The sequence below is a fragment of the Olea europaea genome, chromosome 7 (assembly GCF_002742605.1).
Source record: "Olea europaea var. sylvestris chromosome 7, O_europaea_v1, whole genome shotgun sequence".
Taxonomy (NCBI): Eukaryota; Viridiplantae; Streptophyta; class Magnoliopsida; order Lamiales; family Oleaceae; genus Olea; species Olea europaea.
In genome coordinates this window covers 21,335,829-21,360,902 of record NC_036243.1, presented here as the reverse complement: position 1 = coordinate 21,360,902, position 25,074 = coordinate 21,335,829, and the positions used below count along the sequence as shown (strand labels likewise).

The 25,074-nt window shown below is 35.7% G+C and overlaps 2 protein-coding genes and 1 pseudogene across 2 annotated transcripts; 1 reads left to right on the top strand and 2 right to left on the bottom strand.

The window, feature by feature from the left end:
* The first annotated feature begins 3,020 nt into the window (after positions 1-3,020).
* LOC111397414 (helicase sen1-like) lies at positions 3,021-13,047 on the top strand. The gene is made up of 9 exons (XM_023024324.1): positions 3,021-3,185; positions 4,483-5,989; positions 7,162-7,344; positions 8,093-8,188; positions 8,292-8,454; positions 9,620-9,752; positions 9,841-11,607; positions 11,731-12,451; positions 12,625-13,047. Exons 2-8 carry the CDS (start codon positions 4,651-4,653, stop codon positions 12,151-12,153), a joined length of 4,104 nt encoding a protein of 1,367 aa, XP_022880092.1. The 5' UTR covers positions 3,021-3,185; positions 4,483-4,650; the 3' UTR covers positions 12,154-12,451; positions 12,625-13,047.
* A 7,119-nt stretch (positions 13,048-20,166) lies between these two features.
* Positions 20,167-22,348, bottom strand: LOC111397722. The gene is made up of 2 exons (XM_023024716.1): positions 21,828-22,348; positions 20,167-20,944 (listed from the first exon to the last, which is right to left on the bottom strand). The coding sequence occupies exons 1-2, from the start codon at positions 22,052-22,054 to the stop codon at positions 20,860-20,862; spliced, it is 312 nt and encodes a 103-aa protein (XP_022880484.1). The 5' UTR covers positions 22,055-22,348; the 3' UTR covers positions 20,167-20,859.
* A 7-nt stretch (positions 22,349-22,355) lies between these two features.
* On the bottom strand, positions 22,356-23,323 carry LOC111398062 (annotated as a pseudogene).
* Between the last annotated feature and the right edge of the window lie 1,751 nt (positions 23,324-25,074).

Here is a 25,074-nt window from a genome sequence, read left to right as displayed (position 1 = left end):
ATATATTCACACCCCTCCGTCCCATAATAATTCTATTTTTTCCCATATATTAGAAAATTTTAATTAATATAGTTGAAATAATAAATTTTACTATCATTTTTCCTTATATATCTCTACATTAATGCAATCAATATACAAACTAATTAAATTACATTTGAAATAACAAATCACATTAAATAAGAAACTAATATATTAACTACACTCTCAAATAAAAATCATGATTATAATTTGGGACAGACGAAAAATGAAAATATGACTATCTTTATGAGACGGAGAGAGTAGTGTACGCGCACAAAATAGCACAAATTTGACGAGTTAGATGAACAATAAAAATCACAAATATAAGAAAATTATCGATCTTCTCATTCAATATCATTTATCGTGTGTGTGTATAATGATACTTGTATATATTCAATGTGTACATGCACCTATCGTGTGCAAATGTTGATAGGTTTGTGGTTTGTTGGTGTTTGGTCGTGTTTTTAGTCTTTATGGTTTATTTTTTCAGTGGGTGTTTTTATTTTTCTTTTTAATTTTTTTTTCCGTGTTTGCTCTGGGGGTTTTAATGCATGGGTAAATTGCAAAAGTGAGGAGATACACAAGAACAATTTTTTAGGGTGGCATACAAACCTTACTTTTGCGCCAGCTCAAATTGCCTTCCTATTATCAATGATACATCCTCGAATTCCTCAAATATCCTTAAATATGTAACACACAAGTAGTTAAGTAAAAATTCATATTTGAACGGTGATAAATAACCAAACTCAACCCTGATATCGAAGTGCCGATGTGTAGAGCAAAATGTTTTGATAATTGGCGATTCACCTTGACAAAGTTCCATTTTTGAGCGATCTAAATCTCTGATTCAAAGATAACTAGGACAATCATAAGTTTAGGTGATAGCAAATGTTCACCTTTAATTTTTCAAAAGTTGGAATGTCTTGGACAATTAAATGTGAGCTTAATTTCACTTCTCTGGTGCTAAGTGCTATAGATGCGAGATGGCACCATTCTAGGATGAACCACTTTGGTTACTCAATACATAATTCTTCACTGTCCATGTGATCTCTAGATATTCGACGTTGATATCTAAAAATCTCTAGTCTCTCACAATGTCTAATTGGAATCTACTAACAGAGCTTTACAAGCGAAACATAATTGATTTGAAATATTGAAATTTTTTTAAGAATTATGTTCTTGTTGAAAACTTGAAAAATATGTATGAAATTCTTATAAATTTTCAAGTAATACATTATTTATTTGTTTATTGATTTAGAATAATAAAAAATAATACTAAAAATAGAAAAATGCTTTATCGCATCTAGGCTTGTCAACTTGATCATTGACATTCACATCTTGTCACACTTTATACCTTTTAAAACCTTGACCTTTAATACATGTTACCTACAATACTACGAGTGGATACTCTCAGTGCATGAATAGGTGTGGGTATCACTTGAAAATCAATGCTATAATTTTTGTCACCATTACAAACATTGTTGAGAAAAATGAACATGAGCCATGCTAAAACCATGAGATCCAATAGCTTAAAGAACAACTGAAACACGTATGTAGAAAGAATTTTCTCAAGACCTACATTCTTATGTTATATATAGGAAACCAATTCAATATCTAGTAATGCGAGGTAAGTACCCGAGCTCAAATGTTACATGCCTTCTTGGCTTCAACCCCTCACGGTAACAAACATGCCAGGATGCAACAATTGCCATTACTCGTAGCAAGACTTCAAATTTGACATTGTTCATCCAGCAGGTCTAAAAAACAAGTTACTAAACAAGTTCAAGTTTAAAATGCTGCTAATCGACCCATAAGATGGAATGTCCTACCTAGTTGTCCACATGCAGACATTACAAGCCACGATGAGGGTTCGTAGGCTCAAAACCAATAATGTGTAACACCTAGAGATGTCAATTGGGCTCGTCGGCTCGGGGCTTGAGAGACCTGAGCCAAGGCTTGGGCTGAGCCCCGTTTTTTGGGACACGGGCTTTACCCGAGTCGACCCGTGAGCCTTTATTTAAAAAAAAAAATTGCCTAATGGCAATAAAATGCTGCCTTGCCTTTTAAGGCAACCATCTGAAGAAAAAAAAAAAAAAAGAAGGTAAAGTGTAAAGTGAGAGAGAGAAACGAGTTGGCCCGGCTTAGCTTGGAAAGGCCGGAGCCGAAAGTTCGGGTTGAGCCTAAAATTTTTGGGCGAGCTTTTGTTTGGCCCGTCTCGGGCCCGGAAAAAAGCTCGACAATTTTAATCGAGCTGAGCTTGAGCCTCAAATTTCGGTTGCAAGTCGAGTCGACTCGTTGACATCCCTAATAGCAACTTCTTTCAAACATCAAATTAGTCACGAAGGAATAATTTCTAAATCAAGGCTAGTTCATTTAAATGATCCCCAGGTTTTCTATCAGAACCCAATTGCAAATAATTATATGTTCAGTGAAAAGCACTTATGAACAATGAAATATATATATGTGTTCGATTCTTATACTTTAATTTAACTTTTAAAATATTATAAAAGAAAAAAAATATATAAATTAGTAGAAATTTGTTTTACTTAATTTTTTCCACAAAATAATGCATAATTAAAGACTCAAAAACCATCATCAAAATCGTGAAATACCTAGTGTGATTTTAATCCATGGTGAGTGGTCACTTTTTAATTACAGTGATTTACACATTCATGGAATCCAACACGGTCAAACCAATCACCAGCTTATTAGCATTATCCGAACTAAATTTAATTCCTAATATGCCCTTCACACTAACACCTAACTCTGTCTCTATCCACATGCCCACTTTATAAATAATTCGGAAACCAAGGGCATATTAATAATAGTAATTAATATTTTGTAAAAATGATTAAAAATGGTCATTTACTTAAAAAACCCTCCGATTTATACTGGATCGGCATTTAAATTAGCGGTGACCGGTCCTTCCGTTACCCAGCGACTAGCCCTCATTTTTCCCTATAAATACCCACCATTCCCATTTCATTTTTGCTTGCATCCCATCCTCTCGCATGCTCAACTACTCTCTCTCTACACGGCGTCTTTCTCTTCTCACAGCCATGCATACAAAATACTCGCATATATTTGACGTAATTAAAAAATATTTAATTCATCAAATAGGATTTTTTAATTATTATTTCTCTCTCTAGATTTGGTGTCCTTTCGAGGTAACTTTTTCTTTTTACTCTTCATTATTAATTTTTATCTTTTATTTCTTTGCTGAAAATATTCATTTAGTTTGAATGAAAATATAACTTGATAATTGTGGTGGTAAAAATTAGATCGAAATAAAACGCGTTTGACTTGCGATTGATTGATTTTGTACTAGAGCTACTTTCGATTTGACCCCGATTACACATCAGATTTTGTGGATATTTCGTGAATTAATAATAAATTGGTAATTAATACCATTCAAGTTGAATAACTGTTTTTCTTTTTCTTTTTAAATTTGTATTTGGAAATCTTGATATTTTAATCGAACGGTTTGCTATTTTCTTGTGTAATTTGGGTATTTGTTAATAAGGAGTGATAAATTTGGTATTAAAGCGAAGGATTTCGAGCAGACTTATTCACTTATTGATTGTTATTATACTTTTAAATTGTAGTTTTTATTTGTGTCTTATTTTCTGATTTTTAATAAGGTCTGCTTTTGGTCTGTAGAATTTGGCTTCTGAGAGTAATGGGAGTCTAGGTTTAGCCGCCAACCACCACTGTTCTTCAACTGTTTTTGGTTGTTGAGAGTTTATGATATTGAATGAGTAAATTCTAATACAATTTAGGATTTTGCAGCTGTCTACTTTTCTTATCTTTTTTAATTATTGAGTGCCAGTTTTTATTTCTTGAAAACGCAAAAGAAATATATTTGGTCTACCAAAGATGCGAAATCTGGTTAACAATTAGGGATTTCTTGGATCTCTAGATGTTTGTTCTTGAACGGGTATTAACATATCCTTATCCACGCATCTAATGTAATATTGCTGGTCTGCCATTTCTGAGTCTTTGATTCCTATCTCGTAGGTTGGCATGTGATAATTGCAACTGTTGATTTTAGATTCATATTCTATCAGGAGAGATTTTTTGATAGTGGCGTTATGATGCTTTGAGGTGATGATGTATTTTCTATCTGGTAATCTTTTTTCAATTTATATTTAAGGAGTCGAATATTTGAAAACTGATATCTTCATGGGATGAAGATGATGTCAATCATAGGTTTCTACCACATGGCACCTGCCCACTGCCCATGGAAGAAATTGACAGAGCGTGTGAAGTTTTTGACTGTATATACTATATACTGATTACTATGCATTGTTTGCTTTATATATATATATATACCATGGTGATTTGTATCAGAATTACCTAACTTAGTTTTACTTTGAAATATTTGAGGTGACAATACATATTTGTTTTATGTATGACTCTAAGCATTTGGTTCTTACCTATCTGCTTTTCTTTATTTGTATGCAGAATGTGTCTCTCTGTAGCATTTATCTGGACAAGCTTGATATCTGATATATTTGCCATTTGCCTTTCTGCTTGGCATGTAAGGTGCATCTTCTGCTAGGAAATATCTGAATAGAAGTCAGTAGACATTTTTTTGCATATTTTATCTGTTTGTATGCAACTGTATGCGAAATGAGCTCCAGAAGGCTGCTATTTGATCTTAATGAACCTGCTACTGAGGATGAAGACGACAGTGGTGATGTCTTATGCTTCCAGCCTCAGAGAGCTGTTCCTTCTTCAAGTACTGCTACACCTGACTTGTTTGTGGCATCAGATGGTCCTCAAGGGATAGTCAATAACTATGCGTTTTCCCATGCTTCCTCTGTTTCGGGTTTCCAGCCTTTTGTTCGGCGTAAAAATGCTCAGGGATCCAATCTTTCTACTGAAACAAGGAGTACCGGGGACATGCCTCCGAATCTTGCCTTAACATCTGAACCAAGTCATGGCAAAGATATAAATGTTTCTCCAAAGCTGGAGTCAGCTTCTGTAGGTGCTCAAACTGTTGAGAAGGAGGAAGGGGAATGGTCGGATGCAGAGGGTTCTGCTGATGCTTATAGGAGTGGTATTGTGGATGAAGAATCAATTTCTGGTAATAGTAAAGATTTACAGGAGAAAATTTTGGTTGAGAATGTGGCAAATAATGACCTGGTTGTCAGTTCAGAGAATGGCTCGCTAAATTCTGGTGACGTAAAGAATGAAAGTATTAGCCCTTCTTCAGGACTGGATCCAGAAACAAATGGTAGGAAAGGTGATGTATTTACAAATGGCAAGGAAGATACTCCTCAGGTGCCAAAACAAAGAGAAATCAGAGGAGTCGAAGCAAATCTTGCATTGAAGTGTGCAAATAATCTTGGAAAGCGTCCTAAGTTTGATCAGCATAAGGAAGCGATGCTAGGGAAGAAGCGCAGTAGGCAGACCATGTTTCTCAATTTAGAAGATGTTAAGCAAGCTGGTCCTTTGAAGGCATCAACTCCTAGAAGGCAAATTCCAGCACCTGTCATCACTCGGACTGTGAAAGACGGTCAACATGTACCACTGTCTGCTGATCGCGGGGATAAACAATTTCAGCCTACAACCAAGGACTTAAAACAGGCTGATTTATCAAACAATGAAGGGAACAATTCTCTGGAGGCTAATGATTCTAAATCTGAAAGTAATGATGATAATATTTTAGGACCTCTTGGACGTTCAAGGAGGTTGAATAATTTGACAGATCCCATTGCAGAAGGGCAAACGGCACCCATTTCTAGACAGAGTTCGTGGAAGCTTCCCACTGATATGAGGCAACTTAAGAATTCTCAGGTCCCTGGTAGGAAGCTATCTGTAAGCGGCCTGAGTGCTACTGATTCTAAATTGGCATTGAAGAAATTGCCTTCAAAGAAACAATCTGCAGTAAGTTCTCAGTATCACGATACATCAGTGGAACGCCTTTTACGCGAGGTGACAAATGAGAAGTTTTGGCACCATCCAGGTACTCTAGTGTTCTGAAATTTCTTATATTGAACCATTTTTTACGTGTCGCCCCTGGCCTGTGGGTCTTGACACAATGTTAGAATTCCACCGATTGCTTGGCTCCCCGAGAAGGAGGCCCGTGTATTCATCCTTTTCTTTAACTATTTTTTTTCCCCTTTGCTGTAACTAGACATTCTTCTGCTTGTGCAATTTGATAATTCAATTTGGTTTTTCATGATGTCTGAGATGGCGAAAAGATAATCTAAACTTCTTTTCCAATGTTGTAACAATGAACTTATAATTTGTGAGTGTATGGCATCCCCATTTAGGAATCAGTTGGGAGGTTATTGGCATGACAATCTGTTTGGCCAAAATTGCCATAGATTACCTTCTCTTTGTGACATCAGTGCACCTAAAATATCTGTTATGCCACTTCTATACATACAAAGAATATTTTTCAGTATACTAATGTCAAATCACTTCTATATGTTTGGAATTGTGATAGCAAAAGTTATACTGCAGTCGAAGTTACTTTACTGTAGTGAATTACTTAGTCTGTATTAAGTAGAAAACTGAACCACTTAGCCCGGTGATTTTGACTTATGCCTAGCTTCTGCCTGTATTATCTGATTTCTTCAGCGTTGTTGTGATGTCACAGACTGCTTTATTTGGTTTCCATCCTCTGCATTGTTTTCTAAAAATTGTTCTCCATTCGATTGCATTGATATGCGAATTGGTTTTTTCCTTTTTCTTTTTGGACAATACTACTATTGAGCGAGTGGTGACCTTTGTGATACTCAGGCCCACACATAATGGAGGGGATCCTAAAGCTCTATTGGGTGGGTATTCAATCGTCTGAGAAGCTTTTGAAGTGAAAGGCTTTTTATCTTCTCAAATGAGCTGCTCATTTATATATAGTCTACTTGTCTGAGTATATTTGATTTTCATTCTCTCTTAAATCTAAGCAATGGATTTGTGCAGTTTTTTTTCCTTTCATTTTTTTGGTAGCTTTTCCAAAAGTCTGAATTAGCTTTATTTTCTGAAATTTTTTGACCTTATGGTATTGTTAGGTGTTGTCTTTATGAATTTATTAGCCTTGAGTGGTTTATCTATTTATTATTAAGGGCAAGAACTTTTAACTAGCATTTATTTTGGATACTTGTGTGATTTTAGAATATTTATGTTCAACAGAGGACGAGGAGCTTCAACGTGTTCCTGGTCGCTTTGAATCAGTGGAAGAGTATGTCAGAGTATTTGAACCTTTGCTCTTTGAGGAATGCCGGGCACAACTTTTCAGTACTTGGGAGGAGTCAATTGAAACATTTTCAGGTCATGTTAGGGTCAGCATAAAAAGTCTAGAAAGACGGGAAAGAGGTATTATGCTTTTGCCTTAACTTCACGCTCTCACCATGTCTGGAAACTGAATATTGGCACTTCCGGTATTTGGTAAAAAAAAGAAGATCCGAAATCCAGTTGCTGTGCATCATGGGCTCCACACCTAAGCATTTGCTAGTTGACTTGACATCAGTCTATTCTTTGCTGGTCTAAGCTAATTACAAATCTACTCTTTAGGTGTCCTGAAATGATGATACTGAATTACGTAATTATATAATTTGGTTGTCCACGAGTTTGTTATCGTGCAACATCTTATTGGCTCTTTTGACATTGCTGGATATGATTACAAGTTTATGCAAATGGTGTCAGAACTTTGGTTCTTAGATGGTGTAATCCCCATTTTAGTCTCATTTATGGGGACGGTGAGCATCATAATGTGAGGCGCTATGACATTTTTCTTTCCTTTTCTCTCTCCTGAATGTGATTACAAGTTTATGCTAAATGGTGTCAGAACCTTGGTTCTTAGATGGTGTAATCCCCAGTTTAGTCTCATTTTATGGAGAAAGTGAGCATCACAGTGTGAGGGGCTATGACATTTTTCTTTCCTTTTCTCTCTCCAGTATATTTCTTTTATCTTGGCCACCCGAGAAATAAATATGTTGTCTTCTGATATTAGAACATTTTATGATTCTGGCAGAATATCTATTACTCATCTACTGGAGCTTGTGGCTCCAAGGGATATTTTTGTCTTATTTTTATTTTCATTTTTTGCCTTTGGTTTTCGCAGGGTGGTTTGATGTGATACTTCTCCCACCACATGAATACAAATGGACTTTCAAGGAAGGTGATGTTGCTGTTCTTTCATCGCCCAAGCCTGGATCAGGTCTCTATATAATGTTAAATATTTTGCCTCTTTGATATCTGTCTCAGATTCATCAATTGGCAAACCTTATGTTCCAAATCTTGCATTGATTATTGTGATGCAGTCAATTTTAAGAGGAACAGTTCGTCAGCACTTCAAGATGAGGATAGTCCTGAAGTTAATGGTCGTGTTGCTGGCACAGTGAGGCGGCATATACCTATTGATACACGCGAACATCCTGGGGCAATCCTTCATTTTTATGTTGGGGATTCATATGATTCCAACAGGTGAGTCATACATATAGTCCTTTTGTCCTTTGACTGTCCCCATTTTTTGTTATTCATTTCTCGCTTGGGATTGCTTCATTCTAAAAAGCTCCTGCAAGCTATCTGAGATGGAGTGTCTCAGACACACACTTGGCGTGTCCTTTTCTTTCTTTTTGGTTCTTCCACACAGTGATTACATTTTAAAATCGAAATGAAGAAATGGAGAAACTAACTACCAGTGATTGGAAAAAAAAAAAAAAAAGCAAGAAAAAATATCCTGAATTAGGGCAAAACAGATGGGTCCTTGTCAGTGTCTGATTGCAAAAGAGAGTAGAGTTTCGTTTGGATAAAGAAGACTAGATGACAAATTAGGGTTTGGGTGGTGATATGTGAAGATTAAACCATGCAAGAAGAGTGGCCTGGTTGGGAGAACAGACCAAATGGACCATTATTTTGACGAAGAAAAATTAGGGTATAACGTTAGTCTAAAGAGTTGAGAACTTGGAAAATGAAGCATAATTATAAAAATGTGGAAATGATCTGTTTTTATATATGTACGCTTACTTGAGACAAGGAAGTAACATATTTGTAATTGCTTGACACTTAAAAATATTACGAATAAAAAGATCACAATTAAATCTTCTGACTGCAATTTTTGGCTTATATATTGATGATGGTTTTGTTAAACGCTAAGGCCCCGTTTGATTGCACGAAATTTTCCATGGAACTTGGAATTCGAATTCCAATTTCCACTTTTGGCCTGTTTGATTGACAAAATTTTCCAGGGAATTGATTTTCCATGAATTTCTAGGTACAACACCTTAAAGCGTGATTTTCCACCTTTTTTTTTCCTAGGGGATAGGTGGTTTTTGGTTTTCCACCCTTTTTTTTTATTTTTTTTTGGCTTTTTTTATTTTTTTTTTAATTGTTGGCAATGGGAACAAATTTTAGGAATAATTGTAAAAGAGGATATCCCTGAAATTGACAATTTCCACGTAAAACAAAGTCAAACGAACATCAAAAAATACTTTTACTTCAACATTTTCCACGTGAAAAATTTATACAATCAAACACAATAATTTACAATTTCCATGAAAACAATTTCTAGGTAATTCAATTCCTTGAAATTCATTTTCTTTCCATGTAATTTTCCTACTTGTAATCAAACGCACCCTAATTGTTCCAGCAAAATCGATGAGGATCATATTGTGCGGAAACTCCAACCAGGGGGCATCTGGTATCTGACTGTGCTTGGTTCTCTTGCGACCACACAGAGAGAATATGTAGCTCTGCATGCATTTCGCCGTCTTAGTTTGCAGGTTTTATTTGAAATTCATTTTTAGTTCTAAATGATGAGTCAGTTCCAATATTTTTGTTATTAAAAGTTTAATTATTGTTCTCTTGCAGATGCAAAATGCAATTCTTCAGCCTAGTCCAGAACAATTTCCTAAATATGAAGAGCAGCCACCAGCGATGCCAGAATGCTTTACTCCGAACTTTGTTGAACACCTACGCAGGACCTTCAATGGACCCCAGCTAGGAGCAATACAGTGGGCTGCAATGCATACAGCAGCTGGTACATCCAATGGCACAACAAAGAAGCAAGATCCATGGCCTTTTACTTTAGTTCAGGGGCCTCCGGGCACTGGCAAGACTCATACAGTGTGGGGAATGCTAAATGTGATCCATCTTGTACAATATCAACATTACTATACTGCATTGTTAAAGAAACTGGCACCTGAAAGCTATAAGCAGGTGAATGAGAGCAACTCTGATACTGTGGCCATTGGATCCATTGATGAAGTTCTCCAAAGCATGGATCAGAATCTCTTTCGCACTCTCCCGAAACTTTGCCCAAAACCTAGGATGCTTGTCTGTGCTCCCTCAAATGCTGCGACTGATGAGCTGCTTTCACGTGTTCTGGATCGTGGTTTTATTGATGGCGAGATGAAAGTTTATCGACCTGATGTGGCTCGAGTTGGGGTGGATTCACAGACACGTGCTGCCCAAGCTGTTTCTGTAGAACGCAGAACTGAACAGCTTTTAATGAAGAGTCGTGATGAAGTTTATGGATGGATGCACAGTTTGAGAGTTCGTGAAACCCAGCTGTCACAGCAAATTTCTTGCCTTCAAAGAGAACTCAATGTTGCTGCTGCCAGTGGTCGTGCACAAGGATCAGTTGGTGTTGATCCAGATGTTCTGATTGCAAGGGATCAAAATCGAGATACTTTGCTTCAAAACCTTGCTGCAGTGGTTGAGAACAGAGACAAGATACTGGTGGAAATGTCTCGGCTGTTCATTCTGGAAAGCAGGTTTCGTAGTGGTAGCAACTTCAACTTAGAGGAAGCCCGTGCTAGTCTGGAGGCAAGTTTTGCCAATGAAGCTGAGATTGTTTTCACTACTGTCTCAAGCAGTGGGCGCAAGTTGTTCTCTCGCCTAACTCATGGTTTTGACATGGTTGTGATCGATGAAGCAGCTCAAGCTAGTGAAGTAGCTGTACTGCCCCCTCTTTCTCTTGGTGCTGCACGTTGTGTTCTTGTGGGGGATCCTCAGCAGCTTCCCGCTACTGTCATCAGTAAGGCGGCTGGAACGTTGCTTTACAGTAGGAGTCTTTTCGAGAGGTTCCAGCAAGCAGGCTGTCCAACAATGTTGTTATCTGTTCAATATAGGATGCATCCACAAATTAGGGATTTTCCTTCTAGTTACTTCTATCAAGGACGCCTTACAGATAGTGAAAGTGTTGCCAATCTTCCAGATGAGATATATTACAAAGATCCCTTACTGAGGCCATATATTTTCTATGATATCACACACGGTCGAGAATCTCATCGGGGTGGCTCCGTCTCTTTTCAAAATACCCAAGAAGCACAGTTTTGTCTTCGTATATATGAGCACCTTCAGAAAACTATAAAATCTTCAGGAGTTGGGAAAGTATCTGTGGGTATAATCACTCCATACAAGCTGCAACTAAAATGTCTTCAACGGGAGTTCAAGGAGATCTTATATTCGGAGGAAGGAAAAGACATCTATATTAATACTGTGGATGCTTTCCAAGGCCAAGAACGTGATGTGATTATTATGTCTTGTGTTCGTGCATCTAGTCATGGAGTTGGGTTTGTCGCAGATATTCGGAGAATGAATGTTGCTCTTACTCGAGCAAGAAGAGCTCTTTGGGTAATGCTATATTTCTCCCTGCATTATTTCCTGATGTAAATTTATGTGAATATATGTGCTCATTAGCATATGTAATTACGAGAGAAATGCCTAATTATTGTTTCATCTTGTAATTACTGACAGGTCATGGGAAATGCCAATGCATTGATACAATCCGATGATTGGGCTGCATTGATTGCTGATGCCAAAGCGCGAAAGTGTTACATGGACATGGATTCTCTGCCTAAAGATTTCTTTGTGCCGGAGTCTTCTACCTATGGTCTCTTACCTCCCAAGATTTCTAATACAAGGGGCTTCAGATCTGGACCAAGATATAGATCATATGATTCACACATGGAATCCAGGTCAGGCACACCATCAGAAGACGACGAGAAGTCAAATACATCTTCAAGTTCTAGGAATGGTAGTCATCGACACTTGAAGCCAGGAACAGAGAATAGTTTGGATGATTTTGATCAATCTAGTGATAAATCTCGAGATGCCTGGCAATATGGCATTTTAAAGAAGCAAAACACTGCCGGTATCATGGGAAAACGAGATTTGTAGCCAGCTGATTTATGATGTCTGCAAAATGCCTTTTGCTTTGTGGGAGCCTTCTGATTATTACAGTGGGATTGTGAGTAATTGTTCTCCCAATTCTGATCTCATGATCTGGCATGTCGAAGAGGATAAGGCTTCCTTATACGGGGAAAAGAATTAATGAGACTCTGGGAACCAATTTGCTTATCCAGTGTTGAATGCTGTAAGATCGAGAGCTAACTTTTCTCAAGGGTGCCTCTTGAAGTGCTAGTTTCTGGATGAGCCCCGTCATATCAGAGGCTTTCACCTCTCATGGGATACAGAGGTAAGAATTTCTTAAATAATACTGCCCGTGCTAGATTTAGACTCAATGTGACCAGTTACACTGCATTGTTATAACAAATTACGGTCTCAACTCTGATATAATCGATCATCCTATGATTTTTTGAGGTGGTTACTGCTTAAAAGTTGATTAATCAAAGTCGTACAATGATTTAGGCACTATTTTCTGCATGGGCTCGTCTTCCTTGTGGAAGTATAAGCACGAAGCTGGCATAGGTCTCGGACTGTTGAGAGGAGGGCCTCTCGCTGTGTAAAAAGTTAGGCAGTGGACATATATTCTTGATGTGCGTTAACTGCAATTCTAATTCGGCTGAATTGCTGCTATTTGATTTCTGGGAAGGCTGGTTCGATTCTTGCGGTAGATCTGAATTAGATCGATATAGCAAAACTAGGCAAAATTTTGTACATAAGCAAGGCAGTGATTACAGGATTTTGTGTATATAATTTCGGTAGAACATACTTAATTTCATTAGTAGTTGTAGCACTTAAAAAATTGCTATTCCTCTCTTTATTCGAGAAAAAAATACAGCTCCATCATAAGAACGGGATTTTCATTTTAGTACCCCGTTTTTCAGCAAATTCTTTGGTTGGAATGAGGTGTAGCTAGTCCGAGTTGATTCGCCAATTTAACTTCAAAACTTGTGTGCTTAGCTTTGTGATACATATATTCCTGCAAAATCAATATATATTTTTGCAAAATCAGTGTATTTTCTTTTATTTCGTGTTAAATATGTTTAGCTTAATCATTCTTCCCATGGCCAAGTTTCTTTGTTGGCACGGGCTGGTGTATATATATATTCCTGCAAAATCAATATATATTCTTGCAAAATCAGTGTATTTCTTTTATTTTGGGTTTGAATATGTTTACCTTAATCATTCTTCCCATGGCCAAGTTTCTTTGTTGGCACGGGCTGGTATCCCTATTTCCCCTAGGAAGGGGGGAAAAATAAAATAAAATGGAAAAATAAAATTTCTTCACAAATGGTCCCGATGTTTTCCCGTGTCTCCCATATTCTGGAATGTACTGTTTGTTTGCTAGTGTATATAAATGAGAATGATTTGAGGTTAATAGCCTAAATGGTCTTTGAACTTTAAAAATTACATCATTCATCGTTAAATTTTGCATTTTATAATCTTGTTAGTCATTGAGCTCATGGATGTGGCTCAATGCATGGCTTGATGTGTTGGTGGGTGCCATGTCAAATGCACACGTGATTTTTTTTAATTAAAAAAAAAAAAAGGAGAAAAAAATCTGAGAGGAAATCAACCCGCTCTCTCATATTTACAGAAGAAAATCCTCAGATCTCCCTCTTAAAAATCAACCACAGTTACCACCACCGACACTGCCACGATGAATCACCGGCATCACCATAAACCGCCGGCTAAACCACTCCTTCGACCCCAACACCACCAATTGCTTACACAAACCTATATGTTGACTACATTTATCTACTCTCTACAATTTCTTCAACTTCAACGCCGTTGAGACTTCTAACTAAATTTTTGAGTATGTTGACCAGTTGGCGTATGGCCATAGATTACTGATACAGACACACAACCAGGACTGGTGCATATGAATATTCTCGTGGAATTCCATTCTAAATCCTTTAAGAATTGGATAGTTTTTGGAGATTATGGACTACCTCGACACCATAGAACGGAATCATATCAACAAGATGTATCAAGAGCTATTATTCTTGGTTTTGCATTGGCGGAAGATGAGGTCGAAAAACTTTTATTTTATGAACGCTGGACATGGTCCGATTCAAATCGAATCGGACTCGAAATTTTCGGGTATTTAATAAGTAGAATTGCGGAATCCAAATTTAATTATAAAATAGTTCAGGCTCAGTTCCATTTAATTTCGTATTATAATTAAAAATTTTAATATTTATAAAGTTATATTAATTCAACTAATGATATGTTCAATATGCTCTTACAAAATAACGTAATCCAATTTTATAAATCTTTTGCTTCTATTTTTGTTAAGTTTTTCATATATTTAATGTTAAAATCACATGAAGAGGAAGATAGCGAATCCAAAATAATTAAAAGAGGCGTTATTGAGCTTCAATTCGAATTCTTTAGAACGGTAAAAACGACGATAGAGTAACATGTTTGGATAAAACTTAGGTCAATTTAATTAAGGTGATTTTGAACTGAAAATTAGAAATAGAAAAATCGTATTTTTGACTTTGAACTTAATTAAGTAATTAATTAGTTAGCAAATTTATTTAAAAAAAATAAAATAATTTTGCTTATTTAAAATAAGTTAATTTAAGAAAATTAGGAAGATTCGATTTTTATTCGATTTTTCGGTTTAGAATCGAGAACCGACGGGTTCGTTGGTTCTCGATTCATATACCCGTTTGGGTATTTAATTTAAGAAGAACCATGCGATTTGGATCGGGAGTTTTGTTTAGCCTTACTCTCACTGGAAAACACAAAAATGGGTTGCTGTTAAAATGATTTGATGCAATTGTTAATCTTTTGTTGATGAGCTGCGAAAGAGATCGATGCAATTGATAATCTTTTGTGCACGGTGAAAATGGGTTGTTGTCAAAGCTCCAAATCTCAGTCGAAAATGGAAGAATCAACGCCCGAAATTTGAATCAAACGGCAGAGGAGGGGAGCGAGAGCGCCACCGTTGCCGTTGGAAGAAGAATCTGAATCAAACGGCAGAGGAGGGGAGCGAGAGCGCCCGGTTGGAAGAAGAATCTGAATCAAATGGGTTGATTCGATTTGGGTTTGCGTGGGGGCGTGGGAGAGGGAGAGGGAGATTGGGGATTTTTTTCTCTAAAAAGAGAGAGAGAGAGAGAGAGAGAGAGAGTTTGATTTCCTTTCAGGTTTTGTTTTTTTTTTTTTTTTTTTTTTTTTTTAAATGTGTTTTGATTATCTAAAAATTCCGTGCGCAACACTTATTTGACTTGGCACTCACCGACACATCAAGCCACATATGCAGTCACATATGTAACCACTTCGGCATTTTGTCAATTTTTGGATGGACCATGAGCTTAGTAACTAATGGGTAATGATATGCAAAATTTAATGATGAATAACGTGATTTTTAAAGTTCGATGACGACTTATGGAGTGTTTTTTTTTTTTTTTTTTTAATGTGTTTTGATTATATAAAAATTCCGTGTGCAACACTTATTTGACTTGGCACTCACCGACACATCAAGCCACATATGCAGTCACATATGTAACCACTTCGGCATTTTGTCAATTTTTGGATGGATCATGAGCTTAGTAACTAATGGGTAATGATATGCAAAATTTAATGATGAATAACGTGATTTTTAAAGTTCGATGACGACTTATGGTCCTTTTGTAAAGTTCATTAACCATTTAGGCTATGAGATTTATATTATCCTTGTACAAATTTGAATAAAAATAGAACTCAAGTTCAAGATTTAGTATTAATTTTTAATTAGTAAAAAGGCAACTTTATTTCACGCAATATACTTTTCTTTCTATAAAATAATAATTTTTGGGATAAAAAATTATTACTTTAGAGCGTATAGTCAACAGAAAATGTGATGAATGTGAAGTACTTCTTGAATTATTCTAGAGAACAATATTAGGGGATGAAGAATAGATATTACCGAATATGGAATAATTATATTGCACATGATGAGATTGAGTTCGATTTGAATACAAAAGAAAAAGCAACTTTAAATTTTTTATTAAAAAAAAAAAACGAATTGAAAAGGTAGAGATAATGCTTTATATAATATGAGTAACTATTTCATCGTTTTTAAATGTCTATATGACTTTTGTATTTAGCATATTATATTTAAATTGTAAATTGTATTTTATTTAGACCAGCCTTTTCATGGGTCGAGTCAAGATAGAACAATTTTAGCCACTATTTGATCCTTATTTTTTTTTATCAAACTCATTTTCAATAACATATAATACCCATAACTTTTCAATCGAAATCTACTAAAAGTTTGATTTTTGTCTAAACCAAAGTCTTAAGAATTTTCCGCACGGGTATGCGTCATTAACACTCAGCTACAATATAAAAACCATATAATTTTGTATTGTAATCAATAAATCCATCAAAAACAATGCAGGCTATCCTCTTCCCTCTCCTTAATCCAAGCGCACCATTTTCTTGGTTGATCATAATTTTCCATTCTTTCGCTTCATCAACGGTACAGATCCCTAAAAAGATTTGATTCTTATTCTTATTCTTATTCTTGACCCATGAAACTCAAAAAGCAGGGTTGGATTTTTTATTTTTTTTTTGTGTGTAAAAAGTTAAGCATCTTCCATAATCTTGAATTTCTTTATTTATTATATCTTTTATAGTTTTTCTGTTTAGTTTAGTAACACACTATTTGCCAATTGCCTATATTTGCACCGGTTTGCTTTTATTGGATTTTGTGTAGTTAGTAATTACAGCGAAACAAACTTTGCTTTAGTTGAATTGGTTGATAATGGACACCCATGGATGTTGTGACTTAACAACCCCATTAGAATGCATAGATTGTTGCTCCAACGAGGTGCAACAATTGTCTACATTCTCACGCTCTAGACACATAATGAAATATATTGAATGTGTGAGCAACACAATAAACGAAAAATGAGTGTCGAATTAGAGATTACCCTATATGAATTTTAACCTTTTGTTCACAACTTACATTTGAATGAGATGTTGGGAATCTACCTATACATGTACAGTGGAATTTAAAATAATTTCCGATTCCCACGAAGAATCGCCTTTGTGTTTAGATAGAAATTGTGATAAGATTGTACCTTTTCCAGATCTGCAATCTTTTTGCTTTTCTTTTGTGTGCCATCAACCTTGATTCGCCACTACAGCTATCCAATTGTCCAGCCTCCAACGGTGATCCACATAGAAAATATGATTGAAGCATCTAGGGTTTTTTCTTGTGCCAGAAAGGATAATGAAAACCTTTTGGACCTCAAACCCTAGTTATGTATTTATATAAACCCATACAGGCTCGGCCCGGTCCGGTCTAATAATTAATTAATCCAATTAATTAAACCCGGTCCGTGAATTAATTAATCCAATTAATCAATTCGAAAATATAAATAATAAATTCAATTAATTAATTTATCTAACGATTGTTAAATTAACCAATTGACAATTTGCAATCTTCCAATTCTCTTTTGCGTGTGACCCATTAGGTTCCCAATCACGATACCTAACGACGTGAAATATTATTTTGATCTAATCAAAATTGATAAATTAAAACACCCTTTTAATTTATCGTCAATTCACATTCGCCGTCCCTGATTGACATCTAACAATGTGTCAGAGCAATACATATGACGGGAAATGTCACGTGGTATAATTGAATGAAACGCAGATCATAATCTTCTACTATCTAAGAGTGACGAATCCTTTATTGATCAATCACAACCTTCATACGATTCTTGACGTACCCGAACGATATCGTATTAGCGGCCCTTTTCAGAGCAACATCCAACAACGCAAAAGTATGACTGTCCTCATATAAGATAATATGACGACCTCAAGTCAAAGAACCAATTCCATTACCGAACGTTAGAGATTAACCACTGACACTCAGATAGTTATCCATGTGGAATCTCTCGATGGGTCTCCAATGTTTTGTTCTATAACAAAAATATCCACGTGTTCATTTAAGTGTCACCACACTTTAGTTTGTGAGATCAGCTACTTACTTCACAAGTAAGAAATGCCATATGTGATGGTCTATCTGTAATAACGATATCCGTATCTCGTTATTACTTACGACCACGGATGATTTAAGATTCAATCAGATATTATTTGTATATCACAATCACAACTCCTTGTGATTAACAAATTACAAATATTTGAATCTACGGACTCTATTATTTATTTAATCGTCTATTAATTAAATAATAAATCTGCCATTTAATTGCATTAATTATATATAAAAATATTTATGTCCAAAGTTAATTGGACCTAGGACATAATACTTACATGAGAGGGGATTGAGTATTCATTCGATGGAAGGTAGAAGAGGCCCACTCGTGATGCTTATATGTGGCATAATCTTGTCTATTATAAGGTTTCTTAATGTTGTAAAATGATATATAATGCATATAAATTATATTCTATTTAGATTGTTACTCATTGGCCGAGTCAAGACCAAACAATTTTATTACCTAACCTTGCAGAATTTCCCACTTGGTGTGCACCATTAACACTCAAGTTACAATATAAAACAATATAGTTTTATATTACAGTCAATTAAATTGTCTGAAATGATGCCTAGGACATCTCAAAAGGAGATGCCGAGACACCAAAATGCCCCAAATTTTGGTACAAAAAGCCTCCAAGATAGCACCAAAGTTTGAACCATTTTGTTATATCAAAATTTTTAATCTTTCCTTTTTTTTTTTTTTTTGCCAAACAGATTGATGAAGGGTATTTGTGTTATATATTTTTTAATACAATAAATTATTATTATTATTATTATCATCATCGTTATTATAATTAGATCCTGTCTAGGCGAGATTTTGGTGTAAGTTTTGATGTAATGGTTGAAGATGAATTTTAATTTGATGCAAAATTGGTGTAAAATTATGCAAAACTTCAAATTTTGAATACTTGAAGCTAAGAGTTGGTGTATTCTTGTTGAGTCCTCTTAAAGTGAATTTTTTGCATTGTGTTGTATATTCGAATTACATATGTTGAAGGTGTTTTTCCATGTACATAGACAGAAAAAAGAACATAATAAACAAATTCATGACTTAGTTATGTTAATTCAACAGATTACAAGAAGATTAATTCTAACATTTAGATTTTATAGTTTTCATCATGGCAGAGGCGTCGGAACGATTTTTGCATTTTAGTAAGATTTAGTACTTTATGTTTATGATACCAGTTCAATTTATATCACCAGGAAAACAATTGAAGGAAATGACAAATTGAGATTCCTACAATATTGAGTGATATTTCTTGTAGATAGAGTTTAGTCTTACATTTTCGTAGGCAATGAGCCCTGGACTAAATTCCAATAGTGCAGGCCTCCTTCACCATTCTTTTCTAAAAAGAGGGAATGAATAGAATTTAGATAGAAAATTTAGGTTGAATTTTATCTAAATTATGCTTTTTATTAGATTAATGTATTATAATTTTCTGACTTGGCTAGAATTAGGTGATTGTTTCGTTCTTAAAATTAGGTTTGTTTATACTCCATATAAGGATGACCTATTTATGCTAGAATAATATTATCTAGCACCGATTGTGCTAGAATGCCAGTTTAGGTAAAACACACTTGATGTGTTACATTAAATAAATCATGTAATATTGAATTTTATTTAATTAATTATTAAATATTATGCAGTTGTCACTCAAATTAATGATTAACACTTAAATAGCATTACTTTTTATGCTAATACTTAAATGTTGATTACAAAATAAATTACTACTTTTCTCTCCCAATTTCTTATATATTCTCTCGAATTTTTTTTAAATTTTTTTTTTTTTTAAAACTCTTTTCATGTTTTCTTCCATCTCTTTCTTTGTCATCACAACCTACATCACTTATCTTACTCTTCTTCCATATTGAATCATCTATATGTATAATTTTTTTATTATTTATTTAATTAAGGTCTTAAATTTTCATTTTTTCAAATGTTTTTATTATATGAGAAGAAGAAAGGGAAGGATGGGAAATTGTGGGAACCAACATTTCGTATGTGAGAATTTCACGCAATTGTACTAAATTCACGTGAATTCTATTTCAAATAAAAGTCTTCAAAAATCTTTTGAATTCTACAAAAGTCTATAAAAATTTTAAAATGAAAGTGCATGGAAGTCTACGAAAGACTTCCACTAATTCCATACAAATCTATAAAAGATCCACGAAATCCACGAAACTCATCGCTTAAAAAAAGCCTATCAAAGTTTTTAAAAGTTCCAATTGAATACACCCCCTTAATTACTTGGGAGAATAGTTCCTACCGAAGCATTGAGAATAATGAGCTCTGAGTTAAATAAAACAGCTCCAAATTGCTGCGACGGTTCTTTGGCTCCAGAATTGAAGCAGGGAAAGGTATTTCAGTCCTAAAACCGTTGTTGAAAAACCTATTATTTCATGCTTATATACTTTCCCATATTTTCAGATTAACGAGGTGAGAACTGAGAAGTTTAATAGGGCCACAATTTCGTAAATTAGCCCTTTTATTCCGATGCATCGATTTCAAGATAGTTAAGGGCACGAAACTGGAACGTTAATAAGGCTGTTAAAATGCTTAAAGCGACCCTAAAGTGGCGAAAGGAATACAAACCTGAAGAAATTCGCTGGATAATGACCATGCATTGTTAGCATCCACGTCTGGAGTTCTCTGTTCTCTTGTGCGTTTGCCGGTAGATTTTTCAAGCTTTTGAGCGTTCATGGAATCATGGTTGTGAAAGACTCAAAATATATACTCCGTTAGCGTTTCTTAATTTGTGATGAAGGGAGATGTTGTGATGGAGGCAGAAACTGGAAAATATACAGGGCGAGTTATAAAAATGGATTGAGATATTTGTACAAACTTTGGTTGACAAAAGCTTCTACTCACTCTCACATACATGCGATCCCCACATGGATTAAATAATTCCGACATGTAGACCCCACCTTCCCATTGTGAGTGTAAGTAACAAAGTTTGTACAAAAGTATTAGCACATGTAACATCTTTCCATAAAGATAAGCACGGGAGGCCTGTTTTGTTCATGAGGCCTAGATGTCAGGTCAAATATGATAATTCCTCCTTTTCTTAAACATAGCTTACTTATTTCCAACTTTGACCAAAAAAAAAAAATAAATTATTATCTTGTTTAATTGTAACTTTGAGCTTTTAGCAAAGATGCACTTTGTCCTAGATTTTTACTCAGCGTTTTCTAGTTTTATATCAGTGCAGAACACAAAATCATCAGGACAGATTAAGTATTTGTTATTGCATGGAGAATGCAATTCTAGATCTCCCTGAAGACCAAGAGCAGCTGGTCTGGTTGATTGATTTACATGGCTTCAATTTATCCCACATGTCAATAAAAGTGACAAGGGAAACAGCTCATATCCTTCCGGGAGACTGGGACTCGCAATTCTATTTGATCCACCAAAGATATTCGAACCATTTTGGACGGCATTTTCCCTTATTTCTTATTTTTCTTAGTTTACTAGGAAATGTTCATTCATCTCATCACATTATCTTTCATTTAGAACTCTGTTATAATGGTTTGCTTCAACAATCATGTTTAGATAACTTACTTTTTCGGGGTTACTATTTTTTTAAAGTAACTCTCACCTTTGCATTTCAGGTTGTGAAACCTTTCCTAGAGCCTAAAACTGTTGCCAAAGTCAAATTTGTTTCCTCGGACATACCTAGTACGAAGTGTCACGGATGATTTGTTTGACATGGAAGTGGTGGAGTCTGCATTTGTTGGAAAAGATGATGCAGGTTTTTGCATCAACAAGTATGCTAAGAGAATGAAGGATGACGATAAAAGAATTCCTCCATTTTGGATAACTGATAATAATCCAGCAGCAACATCACCACCTGGCACCTGCTGCCCCCAGTGTAGATCCATCGTCTCCTGAGGATGACACATTGGCAGATGAATGAAGCAAAGTCCTTCCGCTCTACGGTTCTGTGCAAGAATTGTTGTTTAGCAATTATTTTGACCGTTCGACTAGTACTGCAGACACTATCTTTGAATTCTTTTTTGCTTCTCCTGGACAAGAAATATGTCGTTGAGCTGATGTACTCTGAAATCTGCAGTGAATAACTGCTTGGATGTACTGATCTTCTGATTGTGCTTTTGGTGCTTACATTGTCTAGCGTTCCTTATAACGGTAAGTTCTTGAATATAGCATATCCTTAAATTTCAAATTTGGCTGGTATTCTGAAGTTTGAAAGGGTAACGGTAACCATACATATAATCATTCAAAAGATAATGTTCAGTTCTTCATCACACATTTACAAGCTTTGCACGCCGAGTTTAAAGGACCCACCTGTACTGGAAGACCTAGTTGAGCAATTTCAGGCACATCTACAGATCCTTGAAGCTCCAAATTGGCAATTACTTCTTGGTTTTCTATATTCCCTTCTAATATATTTCTCACTGCCCAGATTCCCCACTCCCTAAAAAATGGATTATCTTCATCAGTGACAGTGTGACACACTGTTGTAGTAACAAAAGGATCCCATCCTGCTCTCTAATTTTACTCTGAACATGCTTCCTGCGACAACCACAATTTCCAATAATGGCTGCATCTCTCCTAAAACCTTTATACGGTCAATGCTTGGACGAGCTAGGCGTTTTCACTTCTTGGTTCTCGCTTTTTCTCATTGTTTTTCTAATTATTAATGGAGGCCCTAGGTCACGAAGAAAGCTCAGAAGCAATTCAATGAGCCCAGAGGATACTAGAATCTCGGCAATACCCCCAGAGACATCCTCTTTGGACTCTATACCACCGCCACAGGCACTGATGCCTCTGAAAATGGTTAGGGAGTATCCTAGAACATCAACATCAGCTAAGCCTGTAGGAAGACCTGATTTTGGTGTTTCAACAAAATCAACAATCCCAACCACATTTCTCAATATTCCAAGAATAGACAAAGAAAAATCACTGGACACAGCAACATCCATGATTCGCTCGTTCAAGATTTCTGATAGAATACTCAACAAAAATGCATGCTCGCCTCCAAAGTGGTTAACTCTAGACATATCATCGTCATGGTTCTCAGCTGTACTAACCGGGGATAATTTAGAGAAAACTGGTGAAATGTAAGACTTGTCCAGGCAAATTCTTGAAAGAAGCAACTTCAGCCGCTCTTCCTTAAATCCGGCTGCTAAGTCCAAAAACATATTAGTCATTAAGAGTTTGTTTCAAACATATTTTGTATTATGCAGTTGCATGATACTGCAGAAATGTACATGTTATATTAACAATCCATACCTACTGCTGCTGTCCGTATAATTTCCACCACGTGTAACCCCTGATCCTTGAGCAGTTCAACCAATCGTTCATCATTACCTTTACAACATGTATAGATAACCATGCACAAAGGATCACATGTTTCTTTGCTTCAAACTTCAGCAATTTTGAAAAACTCAAGCGGGAAGAAATGGTGCCAAACAGCATACTGATTTTCTTCCCCAGCCAATGAGACGTTTCCCAAAAGTTGCATGCTTATACGATTAATCTCATTGTCAGAACCAGAAGTCAGCACTAAAGAATTAATGATACTTGAAACAACTCTTAACACCAGTTTGTTCAATAAATAAGTTATGATTATCTAAATCTCTTGCACACAGGTTTCTGAGCAGCTTTAGGGACAACAGGAGAAAGTGACGAGAAGGAGGGTAACATAGGGATTGACATACATTAAGGATTGGCATCATGACTTTCTTGGAAGCGAGGACTGACCGACCATCAGGAGTTTTGGAGATTTCAACGAGATGCACTAGCGCCTTATCTAAAGTAGAAGAGTTAGACGCAACTATCAATGGCTCAACTATGTAATCTGGCACACAAAGCTCTAATGATTTTCCAGCATCCATTACTCAGTTAGATTGATGAACAAGGCAGTGGTTGCTAAAATTGATCCTGCAAACATGAAAAAATGGACAAACAATGTAATTGAATAGACTGCTCCGTAGGGCGTCAGCTAGCTGAAAACACGATTAAATTCATAATTATATTCTTTTCTTTTCACACCAGACCAATCCAATTCAGAAATATCAACAAATACAATTTTAAGTACACTATCACATGAACCTAACTGTCATATATAAAATTTCTTTTCTTTCCTTTCATTTCTAAAAGGATTATAATGCAGGCGTTGATGCATAAACACGTACATACTTCATGAAAGATCGTTTATCAGACACACGAAATAAAATTAAAATAAATTTGACTTGCATAGCTCAACAAGTTACCAAAAGCTGATCAAAATTCTGGATCTAAAAAGGGAAATCTACTAATTGTTGGATATTGGTTAAATAAATCGAGAATTGAAAATCGATTAAAGTGACTTCGTATCGACTTCTTCGAAAACCAATATCGGATGAATGAGAAATTATGAAAAAGGACGAAAATCAGTGAATAGACACCTTTTCATAAAGGTGCATTGTTTGGAAATGGTGCATGGTTTGGCCTCAACCATTAGTGAATAGACACATTTTCATAAAGGTGCATTGTTTGGAAAAGGTGCATGGTTTGGCCTCAACCATTTCGTCCACACCCTTTCATTGTCTATAAATAGGACCCTTTGGGTGTGCTACAAACACAAGTGTAGCCGTTGTATCTTGGGAGTCGATTGTCGAAATCCGTAGGCACCGTTGCGGGGCAAATTCGACTTAAGGACAAAGAGTCCAACTCTTGCCTCGGCTTTGTCCCTACTTTCTTCTTCTTCTTGTTTGTGTTTTCTTTGCCGTTACTCTGTCCAATTTTCGGCACGGATTTACAAACCATCATTATACTTATTTTGGCGTCACTATTCACAAAATTCATCCAACAATCTTAAGTCGAATTTTTATAAATTTTGTGAAAGAGACATTCTTGTTTGGTTAAACTTGTTAAGTTTAACTTCTTCTTCACTTCTAATTTTGGTTAATCTTCTGTT